Source organism: Aspergillus neoniger (genome assembly GCF_003184625.1).
Source record: "Aspergillus neoniger CBS 115656 unplaced genomic scaffold BO87scaffold_46, whole genome shotgun sequence".
NCBI lineage: Eukaryota > Fungi > Ascomycota > Eurotiomycetes > Eurotiales > Aspergillaceae > Aspergillus > Aspergillus neoniger.
In genome coordinates this window covers 106,658-123,556 of record NW_020291174.1, presented here as the reverse complement: position 1 = coordinate 123,556, position 16,899 = coordinate 106,658, and the positions used below count along the sequence as shown (strand labels likewise).

The window sequence follows — 16,899 nt, the reverse complement described above, 5'->3', positions numbered from 1 at the left end:
CGATCCCGCTACCCATCATGAACCGTTGATGTGTGCATGTGACCTTAAATGTATTTCTTACTGCGCCTTCCTTGTTTGCATGGTTGCGCTTCTCCCATTTATACACGTCGCATATTATATTCAAACCCCACTCGAAACCATGAGTGGTGCTATCTGGGTGCCAAACTACATAATAGTTGTTCTTATGCGCGAACCTATGCATCAAGATGTCACATCTACGAAACGGTCATCATTAGATATTAGCATTAAGTGGAATCGGTCACTATAAGTATACAAATACAAACAATTCAGTCATAATCATACATACACCAAACTACACCACTCCGCGCATAATCCCCGGCTGAATCTCCTCCAAAATATCACTCAACTCGTCCCACACCCTTTTCTGCGTCCTCTTCCCCTCCTCACTCGTCACAAACGACGATAATTCCGGCGGACACACCACTCCATTCGACATATATTCTCCATGACTTTCCCTCCCCGCCGCCGCAGCCGTCACCAACGTCCTGCTCCCCACTTCTAACGTCCTCCCCAACAACCGCAATACAATCCTAACGACCACATTATCCATCTCCCTGGATAACTGCGACTGACAAAGTCCCGGATTCAGGCAATTCACCACAATATCATCATCCCCAATGCGATCCGCCAACTCCCTCGTCAACAACACATCCAATAATTTCGACGTGCGGTACCGCTCTGCCATCGTCCCATAGTACCGATCCGGCTCATCCAGCGCCTCAAACACACTCACGCCTTTCTCCGTGGGCGCATTCCTCTCAGGAAACTTGGTGAATGCATGGACCTCGCTCGCCACTACCGACAACACAGGAGTGTGTCCTTCTTCTCCCTTCTGTTGACACAGCCTCCTCGTCTCCCTCAACTTCGGCACCAGTAGCACCGCTAACAGAAACGTCGAAATCACATTGACCGTGATCGTGCGCTCATGACCTTCTGCCTTGGAGTACTGAAACGTCGCGAGACCCGCGTTACAGAGAAGGACATCAAGACGGTCGAGCGTAGTGGTTGCGCGGGTAGCGAAGGCGCGGACGGAGTCGTAGGAGGCCAGATCTAGGGGCCAGACCTCGATGGTTTGAGGGTCGCAGGTGGGATGGGCATTGAGGATCTCGGCACGGGCGGATTCACCGGCGGAGAGGTTGCGGACGGCGAGGATGAGTTTGCCCAAAGTGCCGGAGGCGATGTGATGGGCTGCTGCTAGGCCGAGACCCGTGTTGGCGCCTGTTATGATGACGGTGCGGTTGTGGAAGGGCAAGGGAAGGGGTGGGAGAGAGGGGGTGACGAAGAGTTGATTGTAGAGGATTGTCGCCATTTCGATTGTTGCTTCAATGTGATGATTATTGGTGATGAATTGCGGCAGAGGTGGATGGTATATAAAGGTGGTATGGTGGTGATATTATGGAATGATGGAAGACGCGAGCAACATGTAGATCATTACCAGCAACGGATATATCGGTCTTTGGGTTATAGAGTGCGCGATAAAGTGCGGTGATAAGCCGGGTTTAAGGTCCCAGCAGGTCTTTATACACGTGGTGATGTCAAGAGTGGGGCGAGTTTGCTCAGAATCAGAAATTATCTTTGTGAACAAATATTAGATTGATAAGTTTGAAAAGAAAGATACTTCTAGCCTCGTTTGATACGATATCAGATGATCCTGCACCAGGCACCCGTTTTCTTACAACCGTCACGGGCCACTATGACTCACCTGCATAGACACGCGGCAGCTGTATGGCTAGTCATAATACAAATGTAGCTCGCAAATGACATCAATGAGCTATTGAGCCTCAGACTAGACCCTTTCGGTGCCAGTTCAATAGCTTATTCTTTTCTGACGTATCCAACTTGTCACCTATGGTTATCTCGGCAAATCACTTTAACGACGTTGAATACTCCAGATAAGATCAATGCACAGTTTACAAGTTGTAGAGGAGTTTGAATATACCCAAGGACATTACATGCAACTTATATGGTCTCCGTTGTTGTTGTTTCAAGACAATTAATGTATGCTTCGGGGTCAACTACCCCGTTGCGGTCGGAGTTGATGCGATCGGTTAGCCGAGGACGTTAACCGGCGGGGCAGAGAACACCGAGCTATTAAGCGGACAACCGAATTCTATTAAAATGGACTTCAACCTTCTTTTATACTTAATTCAACTGAAGTCTACCTCGAACATATCCTAGTAAAGGTACGTATGCTTGCTGTAGCCTGAAGCACCCCAAGAGGAACCATATTCTAACACCACGCCCAGGATCATCTCCAATATGCCCTTCGAAACCGCCATTACCTCCACCCTCCGGGGCTCTTCCACGGCCCTTGGATTCTGGCTCACGTATGTTCATCCACAACCAGTACTCTTAGCACTTCGTACCAAGATGAACTAACCTCAATTCGATGAATTCAGCCTCCCCAGCGCAGCAGTCGCAAAAACCATTCTGCACGGCCAGCCTCCTAGCCCAGGCCGTTTCAGCTGGGTCCTAGTAGACGCCGAGCACGGATTAATCTCCGACCGCCATTATTATGAGGTTAGTAAATCTGCCTTTTATCCGATGTAGTGCTTCGAATAACCGATAATAGCTTTTCAACGCCATTGGCTCCGAAGACGTAAGCCCGATTGTACGGGTTCCCTGCGCAGAGGAATGGATGATCAAACGGGCGCTGGACGCCGGTGCTCACGGGGTCATGACCCCCATGTGCCATTCAGAAGTGCGTATCCCAATCCCTATATCTCTTGTAAATCATTGGAAAGGACTAAATCTGATAATTGGAATAGGTTGAAGCCGCCAAAATCGTCCAATGGACCAAATACCCACCCCTCGGCACACGAGGCTACGGCCCGATGTTCGCGCCACACGCATTCCCCGGCGTCGCGCCCGGTGCAGAGTACGACGAGGGCTCACAAACAGGCACCATTGTGGTTGTGCAGATTGAGTCGAAGGCTGGTGTTGAGAATGTAGAGAAGATCGCTGCTGTGGAAGGCATCGATGTCCTGTTCATTGGCCCCTTCGATTTGGCGAAGCAGATGGGTGTTACGAGGGGCGGGGAGGAGCATGAAGCGGCTATTCAGCGGATTTTGAAGGCTGCGCATGCGGCAGGGAAGAAGGCCGCTATCTTTTGTACGGATGGCAAGGATTCCCGCGTGCGCGCGGAGCAGGGATTTGATATGATTTCCGTAGTTACGGATGTGGGGGTTTTCAGGGCGGGGATGTTGAGTGAGTTGAGAACTGTTACGGAGGGGCGGTAATTTGGGATCCGGTAATGATAGAAATATAAATGTTTGACTACCAGGTTGAAGTAGAGAAAGCTAATCATTTCATCATGTCTCTTCTATGTGATCGCTATCTTATCACTATGTTAGAGTTCGGGTTGGGTGGTAGCTGTAGTTGAGGTCTTGGGCGCATGGGAATTTACCACACGTAAGTGTCCTCTGGCATGTGAATTCCATCGTTGATGGATGCGCTCTTTTGGCTAGAATTAGCATTCTGTTTGTGTCTAGATTTGAAGCCGGAATACATACCATCGCTCTACCACCATCAACCAAGAGGTAGCCTCCGGTCATGTAGCCCCCGGCTTTGGAACTCAGCATCAGACACGGTCCGACAATCTCTTCGGGATATCCAGGGCGCCCTGTTTTATTAGAGCTGCATTATGCAAGGTGTTGGGCAAGTCACGTACCAGCAGGAGCCCGCTTAGCAGCACCTTCTGAGACGGGATTGAGGTTTTCCGCGTTGCCAGTGGTATCAGCGAACGTCATCTCGCTGGGGAAAATTCCGGGGCAGATGCAGTTAACGCGGACTTTCATACTAATGTCGTCGTTAGGAAGAGCACTTTGGAATCAAAAACATCATAGTTCCAAGTCTGTTGCAGCAATGGATAAGCAGAAAATAGACACATACGGAGAAAATCTACCAGCCAGGAGCTTCGATACGTGAAGAGCTTTGAGACAGAGTTAGCTAGCGTAGAAGGGACGAATGACCGGCAATTAAGCGTACCTGCAGCCTAAAATGATTGTTAGCAATTTGACCCGATGTACTGTTAGTCATGGAGGCACTTACTTTTGAAGCACCATAAGTCACCGTTCCCACGGTCCTAGTTATCTCTTAGTTTCCAGCACTAGCTTTCCATAGGACATGTCAATAGCGTAACTCACCTCTGGTTGGCAAGCCCTGCCAAGGAAGCAATCACAATCACGCTGGGGTCCGAAGACTTTCGCAGCAGCGGAAGAAATCCCACAGTGGTGAAATAGACACCACTGATATTAACTGTCCACATCACACATTAGTCCTTTCCGATATTCTATAGGCAGAACTACACACCATTATTGGTTGTGGTAAAGGATTCGCTTGATTTTATCAGCATTGCACCTCATCGAAGTGAAGAATGCGGCAACTTACTCGTCGACACTTTCCCACAGCCCCTTTTCAACAGCGTCCGCTATTCATCCATGAGCAAACAAGCAGCCACCAAACACACGGGAAAGGTGGCCATACGATCATTGGGGTTCCAAGGAGGATAGTCCGTCTTCCCAGGCAGACCAGCATTACTAATAAGCACATCAACCTGTGACATACTAGTTAGCACATCCTTCTGACCTCATCAAATCCATCATCTGCGTACATGGTTCTCCTTCTGCTTGATTTGTTCAACAAGCTGGGCACAGCCGTCTTTTGTGCTCACATCGCCCTTGATTCTATAGAGATGTGTCATCAGTTTTCATTCCAGCCTCAATGGTGATTGTAGACCAGGGAAGCGACTAACGGTATAACTTGTCCACCGAGTGTCGCCCTTCCACGTAGTTCTTCCGCGGCCTTCTCAAGGACTTCAACACGACGTCCCGTGATGTAGACTTTGGCACCATTAGTAGAAAAGCCCTCCGCGATCGCTGCAATAGACTCAAAGTTAGATCCTAGACTCCGGAATATATGATCCTAGCTTGCCTTTGCCGAGTCCGGTGCCTCCGCCGGTGATTACGACGATCTATGTCTCCATTAGACAAGGATAGTAACGTGGATGGTTTATACGTACCTTGTCCTTAACGCCGAACAGGTTGGAAAGCTGGAGAGACATGGTTTCGCGGATGTATCGGATAGCCGTGGAGAAATTTGAGTAGCCTCGAAAGAGTCTATTGTATTGACCTGGTTTTAATTATGACCACGATAGATGGACAAAAGATAATTGTTGAACCTTCCAGACAAGTGACGACGAGGGCGTGGTGAGCCGCGGGGTAGATAAGCGCCGGAGTTCAGCCGAAGCGTGCTCCAGCCAGTCATGGACGAGGTAGCTTTTAGAAGTGACACATAAAAGTAGCACCGCAATCTTGAGTGAGCTCTAATTGAACAAACATTAATAGATCCAGTAGCAGATAATTTTACGATACTTTACTCTGGTGATAGTCCCCACATAGAGAATGAGCCTCCGCTGTACGTGATTTTGGAAAGAAAACCAAGTCATAAGTTCGTAATTTTTCATACATCGTAATGTATATCTACAAGATCATGAAAGAGACCGTAGCCAGGACAATAAGAAAGACTAAACCCTGCCTATTAGTCCCACCCATCATCGACAAACTGGCCGCCGACTCAGCAGTATGATTGGCAGACCCATTGACAGCAGTGGGTTCGTCGCCCAGCCCCAATGGCAAACCCTGATAACTAAACGTTAGATTTTGCGGAATGGATGTGTTGTAGCACTGGCCATTCGCAATGTCTAGATTCGTCAAGTCATCAGGATGCAAGAAGAACATGTAGTTCGACTGATTAAGCTTTTCAAACCCAGACGTATCGTATGGGAATTTGTCACCGGAGTCAGTGGCGCTCGTGTTCCGAAGAAAGATACATTGCACTTGGCCTGGAAAGTCGGTCGCCATTTCTGGGTAGTCACGCATGACGTCGCTGTTGCTGGTGTCGGCGATGAGGAGAAACTTGCGATGCGGAAATGTCTCAAACACCTTTTTCAGCAGGAATTTGCGGATAGACAGGGTGGCGGAGACGTCGCTAAAGTTGAGGGGACGGGTGTCGAAAGACCCGCCGGGGTAGTTGTCATAGATGAATTGCATGTAGTTTCGGGTGACTTGTTCGGGAGTCGTCGTCTGTAGTGTGGTGGTGAGTACGCAGGAACAATACAATAAGGGACATTTGGTAGACTAACTAGGTAGTGAAAGTGCAGGTTGGGGAGACTGATAGACCAATTGCGATAGATGTCCGGCATATTCTCCCATGGCCGGAAGGGGCGTGCGAACGAGTTGAGTAATCCTTGCTCGGGCTCATAGATTTTGGTGACCCGTAGGATGTCATCGATGTCCGAAACGACAGTGAGCCCGGTCGGAGGCACAAGATAGGCGGTGCTGTTTCCAATGGTTGCGCCCTCCACATGAACGTTAAGCCGTTGTATCGCCGAGGTTTCGTTACCTGCCGTCAAGCCGTTACTGGAGATTGGCACGAAGGTGTCAAAGTCACCTTCGACCGTGGTGTTGTAGGGCAGAGTGAGGTCTTGGGTGCCGCCAGTGGTATTAGAGGATCCACCGCCGCCTGGCTGTCCGCTGGATCCCTGACTCGGGGCAGGCTCTAAGTGGATCGTGTTTACAGCCACGTCAGGTTGCTGGACGACTAATATTTCGGCTGTTAGATTCCGGGCCTGTTTCTGCTCGGATTCAGAAAGGTCGGATATGCTTGTATTGCCGAGGAATACATCAGCCAAATCATTCAGATCGGAGATGGAGGTGTTGGGCTGCTTGTAGACATTTCCGTGGAAGCGAACGTTCCAGCCCGAGCTGGTCCAGTTGGCATATGGGTCGATATTCAATACATTGGTGGGCAAGGCTGCCAACTCAGCGCTGTTCAAGCCCAAGGAGCTCACCACTGCATCTCCAGTGGGGAAACCCTGGAAGTAGTTGGGCACGCCCGATGCGACCCAGGAGGGTAGGTCGGATCCCAGGCCAGAAAGGATGCTGTTAATATCAGAATCGACGTCACTCAAAATATTTCGACCAGCAACTCGTGAAGGGTGATGCTGAACCGGCGAAGGTGTGATGACGGGCTCGGGCGGAACGACATTTTTGACGAACGCTGTGGGCGCTGGGATCGCGGAGACAACTGTAAGAAGAGCTGCCTGGAGCAGGGCCTGACAGGCAAAGCTTGACCTGCTCATTTTTGATTCTCAAAGTAGTGGGGATAGACCTTTTGGCGCAGGAATAAGAGTAACATGGCTGTCTGTATTGTTATATAACAAATAGAACATCCACCAACGTCATAGCCGTGCAGATCACTGGAACTCCAGGGCCACACAAGCGATTCATCCATTGGGTCTGGACGGCAAGACTCTGACCCGCAGTTAATTAACATATTCGGGCGACAAACCAGATTTCTGGATCAGGGACAGATCAGGAACAGATCAGGGTCTTCATGCGTCATGGTCCCGGAGATGTGTCCACCACATGGATGCCGGTGCTCACCCCCGTTGCGTCATACTCAGATGGTACGCGATTCCCAAAATTCCACTGCTGTTCCATAGAAATTGCCGTTATTTGATGGAGAACTACCGTCATATCGTGAATTTCATACTGGCAAGGTAAAATTAGCCACCTCCGTCGCACTAACATTATATAGGTAGCTTGGAATCGCATTCCTCGTCTTGGGTTAGGTTGGTCCGAAAGGCCCTTAATCACAGTACCTTGTAGCAGGTGATAATCTGCGTGATCTTCAAAACATTCGAGTCCTTCCCAAGAATAAAATACAAAGTACTAAACATATCAAGCCGGTTCGGATGCAGATCCGATCGCTGGTTTGTCGCTCCAGTATCCACATCGCTCTTTACCATGGCGATCGAAAGCCGGAGTCCAGCATGGGAGAATAATTAACGGAGAGAAGGACGAGAAAGAAAAATTTACCCAAATAGATATATTAGAATAAAGAATAAGCAATAAATTATAACTTTATCAAAATAGAATCCTGCTGGCTTCTATAAGGGTATGTGGTCGAGAAGGATGCTATCTTTGTGAACGGTCTGAAATTCTCTCCCCGTTGGGAGCATAACAGTGGCATTAAGCGACAGCTCGGCAATGAATCATCCTCCGCAACCCTCCATAGGAACCTACCAGTCGCATACTTTGCCCTCGATCGATTGTTGCCTAATAGATAGATTGTGTCGCATTTATGTGATTTGCACCAACGATACTTTGTATTCTTATCTCCCGAGTCCAGGTAACCACGTTCTAGCCTCGAGTTGAGGCTGTGTAGGTTGCCGGCGGTGCCCCGATCTGCATGCATGTCAGCGTGTCGTGGCTGACGCTAACTCGCTCACTTCATCCAATACTTATATTGACGGCTATCTCATCTTACCATAGATTTTGTCTTGTTCAACTCACCCTTCTTCTGCGACACCAATATAATATGCCTTCTGCGGTGCAAGCCGTGGACTTTTCCTGGAGTAGCGTACTGATCTCCTCCACCCCATTAGGTTCTTCACATTCTGACCCGCTCTACCAGACTGCGCCAGACCCAGCCCTGAATTTCGTCCCCTGCTACCAGGACTATCTGTGTGCACGTCTTGAAGTTCCCCTAGACTGGTCAGCCAGTGCCACTGAAAATACAACGGCCACCTTGGCCGTCATAAAACTGCCTGCACAGGTAGACCCTGCCGACGAGCGTTACGGTGGCTCTATAATCGTGAACCCAGGTACGGGCAACAATGTCATTACCGCTACCATTCTGGCCCCCACCACGGTTGCTCACTACAAATACAGGTGGTCCTGGCGGGTCCGGCGTGCAGGAAATACTTGACCGAGGGAAAGAGATTCAGCGGATCGTAGACAGCTCCGATGATAGACAGCACTCTCGCTATTTCGACATTGTTTCCTTTGACCCCCGTGGCGTGGGAAATACCCTCCCTCCCTTGACATGCTTTCCTGATCTGCTGTCTACTTACCTCTGGAGTGAGGCCGTGCAAGCTCATGGCTTGGTAGGTAGCTCCGACCATGCAGCTGATCATCTCTGGGCCCGCATGCAAGCCCTAGCCACATCGTGTACGGATCCCCATAAGGATGGTGCGGATATTGGTCCGTACATGAATACATGGAGTACGGCACACGATCTGCATCATATTGCTCAACTGCTCCAGCCGGACCCTCACGCAGACGCAAAGCTGCAATACTGGGGTTACTCGTACGGGACTCTGCTAGGTGTTACTTATGCAACTCTCTTCCCGAACCAAGTCCACCGGATGGTGTTAGACGGGGTAGTAGATGCATTAAGCTGGTACTCTGGTGATATGTCAACATCTTTCCGGGATGCGGATTATATACTAGAAAGTTTCTTCCGCTACTGTCATCAGGCAGGCCAACCGAGATGTGCTTTTGCTAGCCCATCCGCCAACGGAGAAGACTATGGAAACGCAATAAGCGACCTCCAACAGCGTTTCACGTATATACTGTCTGATCTGAAAGCATCCCCCGTCTGGACTACTCATCCAAACCCAGACATAATCACCTATTCTGACGTGAGACGTCTCCTAAAACTCGCGTTGTACGCACCGCTCGACCTTTTCCCCATTCTCGCTACCATCCTAGCAGATCTTGAACAACGCAACGCAACGAGCATGGCCGGATGGAAAACCATGCTACGCGAGGAAATGCAGCCGACTCACTGCCTCGATCCAGAATGTCAGTCTCATGCTCCGTGCCGTGAAGCATGCCATTACTCGTTCCGCGTAGAAGTGACTGCCGGTACCGTATGTCTGGACTTGAACCAGAAGCTACTGAATACCACCCGCGAAAAATATTGGGATAAGTATCTTCGGCCTTCCATTGAGAGCAGCCATTGGATGGGGGATACGTTTGCAGACTTTTTGATGCCGTGTGCTAGGTGGAACGGTCGGGGACCGGGGGATTTCAAAGGTTCGTTCTAGTCTCATTGCTCCTAGGTGCTGCCTAAGTACTAACCTGAAGAAGGACCTACCGGGGCTCAGAATACGTCCACACCTATACTCTTCGTCAGCAATACTTTGGATCCAGTGACTCCACTTGGCGAGTAAGTGTCCCGTCACCCTGTTATCTGTCTATGTACTTGCATCTACGGCCTATTAACGATAGTATCAGCGCCCACGCCATGTCCGCTCTGTTCAAGCAGTCTGCCGTATTAGAACAGCATGCTGAAGGTGTGAGTACAATTTCTCTACCTATGCTTTCGGTTTTATTCAGAGATGTATGTTCTAACCGGACGTCATTGTAGCATTGCTCCTTCGCTTCGCGTTCGAGGTGTACAGACAATTATATCCGCACGTATTTTCAGACCGGGGAGCTTCCAGCACCAGGCACGCGATGTGAGACAGATATACGCCCATTTGGGGTGGAGGAAGTGTCAGATGGAATTTCCCAAACGGAGTTGGAGAGGACGGAGCTATGATCTATCTTGGTACATTGCCCTGTCAATACTAATTAATAAGTGAGTAATCTCACCAAAACCATTAATATCAGGTCTATGAGAAGATGCATTGTTTCTATCTGTTATGAGGAGCTGATATAAGGCATATATATTTTCTGTCAGAATAATGGATGATTGTGAAAAGAATGCCGAAGGAACGAATGTTTTCATACTGTGATCCCGCGTAGGCGAGGTCACGTGCAAAGTGTCGGTCGCGGCCCCAGCACGTCGCAGTCTCTTTCTGCTGCTCAGCGCTGCTGAGATAGGATATCACATTGACTGCTGAAGCTGTCCAACACTCTCTCTATAACTAATTGACACACCCAAAAGAGCCACTAGTCCCCCGTGTATCCAACAGGTGCCAGATAAGTGGTCGGTCACCGGACGCGTTCCGCCAAGTCCAACACAGTGTCCAACCACAATCAGTTCATTCTCAAAACATAAAACATCTCTCGATTGTATACTAGTCCGTCAACATGGCCCCGGGAGAATAACTTTCGTTGCGCCATATACCGGAATTCGTAAAATCTGCCTCTTCACAACCTGCCACCCAAGCCGATTGCATTCCGACGACCTTGTCGGGCCTGATCTCAGCCGTATCGCAGCGCTTGAGAGGCAGGCTCAATTTGCGGATATGGGACTGGGAAATTCAGCATACGCTCAAGTGTCTCGGCTTGGAGCATCTTCTTCGAAGCGATCTACCTCGCCCCGACAAAACTCACGCCAAATTTGCACTCTGGCGCCATTGGTCAATCACTGTCCGAAGATGGATGAGTCGCCAGCTCTCTCGCAAAATGAAAGCGAAGTTGGGGGCCTCTCGCTGTGGTAAAAAAACACGCGGATGATGCCTACAATGTCATCCGAGATCTTGGCTCGCACTACGACCACGCCATATGCAAGGCCACGTGGTTCAAGCTCATTAACATGCGGCGGTTTCATTACACTACTGTGGCGCAATACGTTGCCAGTTTTCAGCGAGCATATATTGACGCGAAGGAGTTGAATTGCGGTATTAGTCCCTACACCGCACTGATTGCGATCCTTGGTGAACTCGATTTAGATCTTCCGCATTGGGTCGCCACGGTGTCATTATTCTTGTCTGAAGATGCGGTGACCGATTATACTGACGCTTGACTTTGTCAAAGCCTGTCGCATGGTAATAGAGCAAGATGATATGTTGAATCAAAGGAATTCTGGGGTTGCGAGAGGCGGGTGATTTCTTCCACTTGTGCCTTTCGAGAGAATAATAACCCAAGATGTGAGAAAGAGAAAATGCAGAGAAATAAGGGTCGATATCTAACCTGTACGGTGGTTGGGAAATTATCGAATTCCTTATCCTCAACATTGAATGAGACAATGTCAGTACCCTTGCAATGGCCAATGCACCACAGCGATGACCTATCACACTAGGGATTGGGCGTGTTTTAATATCCCCTTCCCTATGCTCAGATATCCGATCTCATCTCTATCTTTCGAACCAATCCTCATTTCACGAAAATCTAACTTCAACGTGGAAACCAAGCACATACTCCAGAATGATCAACAATCAAGTCTTCCGTTGTTTCCGCCATTTGAATATGAAGATCAAATAGGTCGCCAACACGGCCATCGTGTAATTGAAAAGAATGAATCCAATGAAGATTCCGACGTTGTCACCCCGTTGTGAATAGCTCATGGCATATTGCTTGACCTATATTTCCAAGAGGGCGTGTTAGCAGTTCTTATGTGGACGAACGGAAGTGAACAGGAATGGAGGGAATAAAAACCTACATATTGATCACCATCCGCATAGGCACAGTAGCGACACTCCTCAGTTGCGTCAGGGTTTACTAGGTAACCTGTGGAATCCTCTGAAGCGAAGAAGTCAGCTGCATACGAGGCACATGTCTCCCCGACGGGCACATGGAATGTGGTCAGTTCGGAGTCACGGCAGGTAATCTGCAGTGAATGCATGGCGTTGGTACCAATCCCCTCAATGAAATAGAACAACGGGGAGATATTATAGAACCAGCGCCATCCGCGAGGTGTCAGAGGTGGGGGTGAGAGAGGTCCATTGAAAGTATTTATCACCAGCCAGACGAAGCCAGTGGCCACCTGTGCGGCCAGCACGGTGGGAAATAATGCGGCCATTAATTGAGCAATACTCGCGACGAACAATGAGTAGAGCTCGTACATGAGAAAAGCATAACCAGCGCGCGTTGAGATGGTGAAGTATCCGACCATGTAGTACCACAGAACCCAGTATAAAAGTCCTCCCAAGAGCGTGAACGGAATCTCCACGAGAAGCGCGCTGATAGTAAAGACGCTCCAATGGTATACACGTGACTCATTCTCCCGTGTCAGGAATTGATCGCGCAGGAGGATGAAGCGAGGTTCGATCTGGAGGCTGAGTACGGGTCCGGTGATCACTCCGACGAAGATAGAAAACATGCGTCCGCGGGAGTCAGTGAGATCGTTGGACAGCTGGAGATATGTGAGCCCGTTCATCAGCCCCATCCAGATGTTAAGCTGGATCTTGCCCAACACGTAGTCTGAGTCGCGCCAGTAGTTCGTGAAAGCCCGTTGGGTGACCACTCGAATCTGCTCGAGATTGGAGGCCGCATATGCTCGATCAGAGCCTGACGACAACAAAGTATTTCCTTCTCGTGGTTGAAGGAAGTGTTGAAGCTGCTTTTGGGTGGAGACATACTCGGGCGACTGCTGCCAAGTCTACCATGTTCGGGAGATGAGAAATGAACTGCGTAAAAGCAGGGTAATTCGTTGAGGTGGGGATGAGGAATCATACCTTGAACCAGTCTACGTCGGGCTCTCCGCTGACTTCCAGAATGTAGTCCGCTGGATATTCCGTTTCCCGGCAGCATCGCGTATACCGAGAGAAGTAATCGATTATAGTTTGGCACTGAGACCCTAACGGACCAAAATAAATAGTTTTCCCACCTGGAACCAGCAGAAGCAAATTATCAAACTGTTCGATCATCTGCGCAGAGGGTTGATGAATCGTGCAGAGAATGGTCTGCCCGGCATCGGATAGCCTGCGCATCAGTTGCACGATGGAGAGTGCTGAATTGCCATCCAACCCGGACGTCGGCTCGTCAAGGAAAAGAACAATGTCTGGCTTTGCAGCTAACTCAACCCCTATGCTGACCCGCTTGCGTTGTTCGAGGTTCAATCCTGCCCCTGGTACCCCGATAATTGCTTCGGCAATATCTTCTATTTCCAGAAGCCGGATGAGAAACTCCACGTGATGCATCTTCTCTTCCCAGGCGACCGCTTCTGAGCGGCGCAGGCATGCGCTCAGCTGGAGTGCTTCACGCACTGTGGACGATGCTAGATGGATATCATTCTGGTGAACGAATCCTGTACGCCGCCCCATCGACGCCGGAAGTGTCTGCCCATTCAGATAGAGTCCGCCAGATATGCGGCCAATCTGGATACGCTGAGCTAGGGTATCAAGAAGCGTAGTCTACTCATACAGGAGGTCTGTCAGGCTTTGGGTCTATTTCAGCGACCGACATCATAGAATCGGCTCGACTTACCTTGCCAGCTCCCGACATTCCCATCAACGCAGTCATCTTTCCTGGTTGAAGCCATCCTGTACCATAGAGCCTGGTAAGACTTATACTTTATAGAGGACAAAGAACTAGGTCTTACCTGAAACTTGGTGAAGCAAGTTCCTTCCATCGTCAAGTTCAAGTGACAGTTCATGCCAAGCAAACACATTTTGAATGTTGTCCAGACAACCGATAGTAGGGATCTCACCGTTGGAGATGGGTCTGATTTCTTTGGAGTCAGTGACATATGGTGGCTTCTCAATGTCCGTCGGACGGCTGGGTGAGGCGTTCGCCCACGATGGCAGCTTGCGGTAAAACACCGTTGCTATTTGCTCAGATGCATGACGAAATCGCTCCATTCCAATTCTAAACAATAACTAGAGTCATTTTATAGCTGAAGATGGATACTCTCGGGAAAAGAAACTTACGTTACCACAATTGAAAAGAAGACGAAGAAGGCTGCATTTATTGCAACATTTCGCCACAAGTGGAAGTAGTTGAATCCATACTCGACCATCAGGTAGAGTCTTCCGGAAAGATTCAATTGGCCTGCTACGGACCCAGACACTGCACAGGCCTGAAGACCCGTTTCATTGTATGATGCTCCCCGAGGGACGATGTTCTGCAGGCTGCATGCATATAAGTTGCTCCCAATCTCGTTGAGGGCGATGGACTCGAAGATATAGTACATGGGCTATACAAGTATTGAGGAGGTTAGCACATTCTGTATGGAAGTCTTACGGTGACCTTCCGTTTCAACTTACATCAAGGTAGCGGATCCATGATAGCCAGACCTTCATTCCTGGAGGTGTGATATAAAACCCCGTGTAGATGATCAGCACATTGAGTAAGAGCCCAACGGGGAGAATGGCCCGAGTGATAGAGTTTGTGAAGACAGCTATGGCTCGAAACATAACACTCAGTGCCATCAGGCCCATGTAGAGACACACTAGCCATGTGAAAAAGTTCCCCGCCGTACGCTGGAAGCCAATCATCCAGTAGATGGGAAGCGAGTACAAGATGAAGATCAACTTCCAGGGTACGTCGGCGAGGATCTGACCGAGCGCGTAGGCCGCGGGTCGGTAGAATCGCAACGCCTTCTGCTTGAGCAATATCGGGCGTTGGACAAAGCTATTCCCAAATTCGGCAGAAGCCTGCAACCCCATAATCAAAACGCAGAAAAAGAGGGCCGATGCGCGTGTATAAAGCCCTTCTGTCACGGCTCTCTGATTTCGGAACAGAGTGCCTAGAAGCAGAGCTTGGATGATTGTCCCGGCCGCCTCAGCAATCCAGGCAGCCCGATCAGTCAAAAAGACCTGATAATGGCGTACTGTACACTCATATACCTGACGGTACAAAGGCAAAGCGTATTCTGATGCTCTAGAATCTTTACTTGTTGCTGACTGAGGTGGCTCAACAGCCTCACGCACCGTCTGCTGGTAGAAGCTGCTTTCTCTGAACCGGGCCTCAAAATCAGCGGGTTGAACGGGAACCGGCCTCTGGGGGTTTTCCCAAGTTTGCCGACCTGCCGGAGGCCCTGACATAGATGCAAGGAAGTCGGAAACCGAGATCCTTGGAGAGCAGTGAAATCCGAGGGACTCGAAGTAGGCTTTTGCCGATGACGCCGGGCCATAGTAGGCGACATGGCCGTCATTTAGAACTAAGATCTCATCAAACATTGAAACTGCAACATCACTAGCTTGATATAAAGACATGGCGGTCATGCATCGACTGCGGGTGGTGTATTTGCGCATGGTAGTGAGAAAGCGGATGGCAGTTGATGAGTCCAACCCCCGAGTAGGGTTGTCAAAGCAGAACAGACTAAGGGACATGATCAGCTTCTTTGGTCTGTTGTGAGAAGTACTGGATGATCTACCTTGCACGCGTGCAGAGGGCCTCAGCGAGAGAGACACGACGACGCTGGCCGCCGCTGACTCCACGAAGATGGTCGGTTCCAATTCGGACTTGAGCTGCATGAGCAAGACCCATCAGCTGCAGAAGGTTTTGTAGGTCTTCTTCAATCCTGGAGGCTCTATTCGGATCAGAGTTTGAATGCCGGGCATTGAGAGCGAACCTAAGCGTGGTGCTGACAGATAAAGTTGGAAAGTGGATGTCATCCTCCCCTGTAAACGTGCATAGCCATCTTAGCTAGTGCATGATTCAATTTTGGGTGTGGGAAAATCATACCAACGAAGGCCACCTGGTTGGGCCTAATTCGCCTCGCTGTCAAGGCATCCATTGAGCCATACCAGACGTCACCCTCCATTCTTAGATACTCGTCCCTCATGTTTGACAAGGCTTTCAGCACGGTGGTGCACCCACTGCCCGGGCGTCCCCCAATCATCAACATTTCTCCTTCGCGGATTGTGTCCGTCAGACGCTGCAGAATGGGTCGAGATGGAATTTCCTTTCGCGTAAACCAGGTCACCGGGTTGGCGAGCGTTGTTAGACGTCGTAGAGTGTCGGGAACATCGGACATCCGTTGGCGCTGGTTTCAAGTCAGTGTTATGGAATCTCTTGTCACCTTCATGTGTCGGAAACAAACCCCAACCCCTGCGCCTATGACTGACAATTCCTTAAATATGATGCCACCCAAGCGCTCTGACTCACTGGTAGTCTGGCGATCAAGAAAATTGGCAACCAGTTGATCGATCTCTGCATCCTGATGTGTCTCTTGACTTCCATTGTACTCATTATTTTCGCAGCCCAATGTCTCCATGATATACGTATCAAGCTGGTAATGTGCTTAGCTACGCTCTATAGTCATCTCTTGGGCGCGATCTGCTAGGACTTTAAAGGAGCTCCCAAGAAGCCTTCAAGCACCGAACCATAGGAGAATGTGCCGGATTACCAAATGGGGTAATGGTTGCTCCTTATGGTTAGACCAAGGGCCAGCTCCACTCTCAGCGGAGTTGGC

General features: G+C 49.6%; 7 protein-coding genes across 7 annotated transcripts; 3 read left to right on the top strand and 4 right to left on the bottom strand.

Annotated features, from left to right (window-relative positions):
* Positions 1-119: 119 nt before the first annotated feature.
* On the bottom strand, positions 120-1,601 carry BO87DRAFT_380474 (short-chain dehydrogenase/reductase). Its single transcript, XM_025624306.1, has one exon. It carries the CDS (start codon positions 1,328-1,330, stop codon positions 314-316), a length of 1,017 nt encoding a protein of 338 aa, XP_025475103.1. The 5' UTR covers positions 1,331-1,601; the 3' UTR covers positions 120-313.
* A 538-nt stretch (positions 1,602-2,139) lies between these two features.
* BO87DRAFT_419544 (HpcH/HpaI aldolase family protein) lies at positions 2,140-3,298 on the top strand. Its single transcript, XM_025626950.1, has 5 exons — positions 2,140-2,204; positions 2,268-2,348; positions 2,421-2,541; positions 2,594-2,722; positions 2,790-3,298. The coding sequence occupies exons 2-5, from the start codon at positions 2,281-2,283 to the stop codon at positions 3,258-3,260; spliced, it is 789 nt and encodes a 262-aa protein (XP_025475102.1). The 5' UTR covers positions 2,140-2,204; positions 2,268-2,280; the 3' UTR covers positions 3,261-3,298.
* A 125-nt stretch (positions 3,299-3,423) lies between these two features.
* BO87DRAFT_319400 (SDR family NAD(P)-dependent oxidoreductase) lies at positions 3,424-5,083 on the bottom strand (the record flags this gene model as incomplete). The annotated part of the gene is made up of 12 exons (XM_025619848.1): positions 3,424-3,477; positions 3,534-3,643; positions 3,692-3,843; positions 3,909-4,015; positions 4,072-4,105; positions 4,167-4,278; positions 4,333-4,358; positions 4,411-4,450; positions 4,507-4,576; positions 4,634-4,706; positions 4,775-4,908; positions 5,042-5,083. 12 exons carry the CDS (start codon positions 5,081-5,083, stop codon positions 3,424-3,426), a joined length of 954 nt encoding a protein of 317 aa, XP_025475101.1.
* Positions 5,084-5,492: 409 nt separating this feature from the next.
* On the bottom strand, positions 5,493-7,285 carry BO87DRAFT_368680 (phosphatidate phosphatase App1 family protein). The gene is made up of 2 exons (XM_025621945.1): positions 6,164-7,285; positions 5,493-6,104 (listed from the first exon to the last, which is right to left on the bottom strand). Exons 1-2 carry the CDS (start codon positions 7,160-7,162, stop codon positions 5,502-5,504), a joined length of 1,602 nt encoding a protein of 533 aa, XP_025475100.1. The 5' UTR covers positions 7,163-7,285; the 3' UTR covers positions 5,493-5,501.
* Positions 7,286-7,690: 405 nt separating this feature from the next.
* On the top strand, positions 7,691-7,867 carry BO87DRAFT_319296 (uncharacterized protein; the record flags this gene model as incomplete). Its single annotated transcript, XM_025619839.1, has 1 exon — positions 7,691-7,867. A coding segment is annotated over one exon (177 nt), but the record flags the coding sequence as incomplete, so codon positions are not given.
* Positions 7,868-8,385: 518 nt separating this feature from the next.
* On the top strand, positions 8,386-10,490 carry BO87DRAFT_368677 (alpha/beta hydrolase). Its single transcript, XM_025621944.1, has 6 exons — positions 8,386-8,445; positions 8,500-8,689; positions 8,757-9,905; positions 9,960-10,038; positions 10,107-10,167; positions 10,240-10,490. Exons 1-6 carry the CDS (start codon positions 8,404-8,406, stop codon positions 10,411-10,413), a joined length of 1,695 nt encoding a protein of 564 aa, XP_025475098.1. The 5' UTR covers positions 8,386-8,403; the 3' UTR covers positions 10,414-10,490.
* Positions 10,491-11,977: 1,487 nt separating this feature from the next.
* Positions 11,978-16,701, bottom strand: BO87DRAFT_319343 (ATP-binding cassette transporter; the record flags this gene model as incomplete). Its single annotated transcript, XM_025619844.1, has 10 exons — positions 11,978-12,121; positions 12,202-13,140; positions 13,217-13,894; positions 13,968-14,023; positions 14,083-14,348; positions 14,411-14,676; positions 14,747-15,803; positions 15,859-16,105; positions 16,170-16,470; positions 16,528-16,701. The coding sequence occupies 10 exons, from the start codon at positions 16,699-16,701 to the stop codon at positions 11,978-11,980; spliced, it is 4,128 nt and encodes a 1,375-aa protein (XP_025475097.1).
* Positions 16,702-16,899: the final 198 nt, after the last annotated feature.

Coding starts and splice junctions, on each gene's coding strand:
- BO87DRAFT_380474 (XM_025624306.1), bottom strand. CDS start 1,330: ATGGCGACAATCCTCTACAATCAACTCTTCGTCACCCCCTCTCTCCCA.
- BO87DRAFT_419544 (XM_025626950.1), top strand. CDS start 2,281: ATGCCCTTCGAAACCGCCATTACCTCCACCCTCCGGGGCTCTTCCACG. Junction 2,542..2,593: donor CCGACCGCCATTATTATGAG/GTTAGTAAATCT, acceptor AACCGATAATAG/CTTTTCAACGCCATTGGCTC. Junction 2,723..2,789: donor CCCCCATGTGCCATTCAGAA/GTGCGTATCCCA, acceptor TAATTGGAATAG/GTTGAAGCCGCCAAAATCGT.
- BO87DRAFT_368680 (XM_025621945.1), bottom strand. CDS start 7,162: ATGAGCAGGTCAAGCTTTGCCTGTCAGGCCCTGCTCCAGGCAGCTCTT. Junction 6,105..6,163: donor ACCTGCACTTTCACTACCTA/GTTAGTCTACCA, acceptor ACCACACTACAG/ACGACGACTCCCGAACAAGT.
- BO87DRAFT_368677 (XM_025621944.1), top strand. CDS start 8,404: ATGCCTTCTGCGGTGCAAGCCGTGGACTTTTCCTGGAGTAGC. Junction 8,446..8,499: donor TGGACTTTTCCTGGAGTAGC/GTACTGATCTCC, acceptor CCGCTCTACCAG/ACTGCGCCAGACCCAGCCCT. Junction 10,039..10,106: donor CCAGTGACTCCACTTGGCGA/GTAAGTGTCCCG, acceptor CGATAGTATCAG/CGCCCACGCCATGTCCGCTC.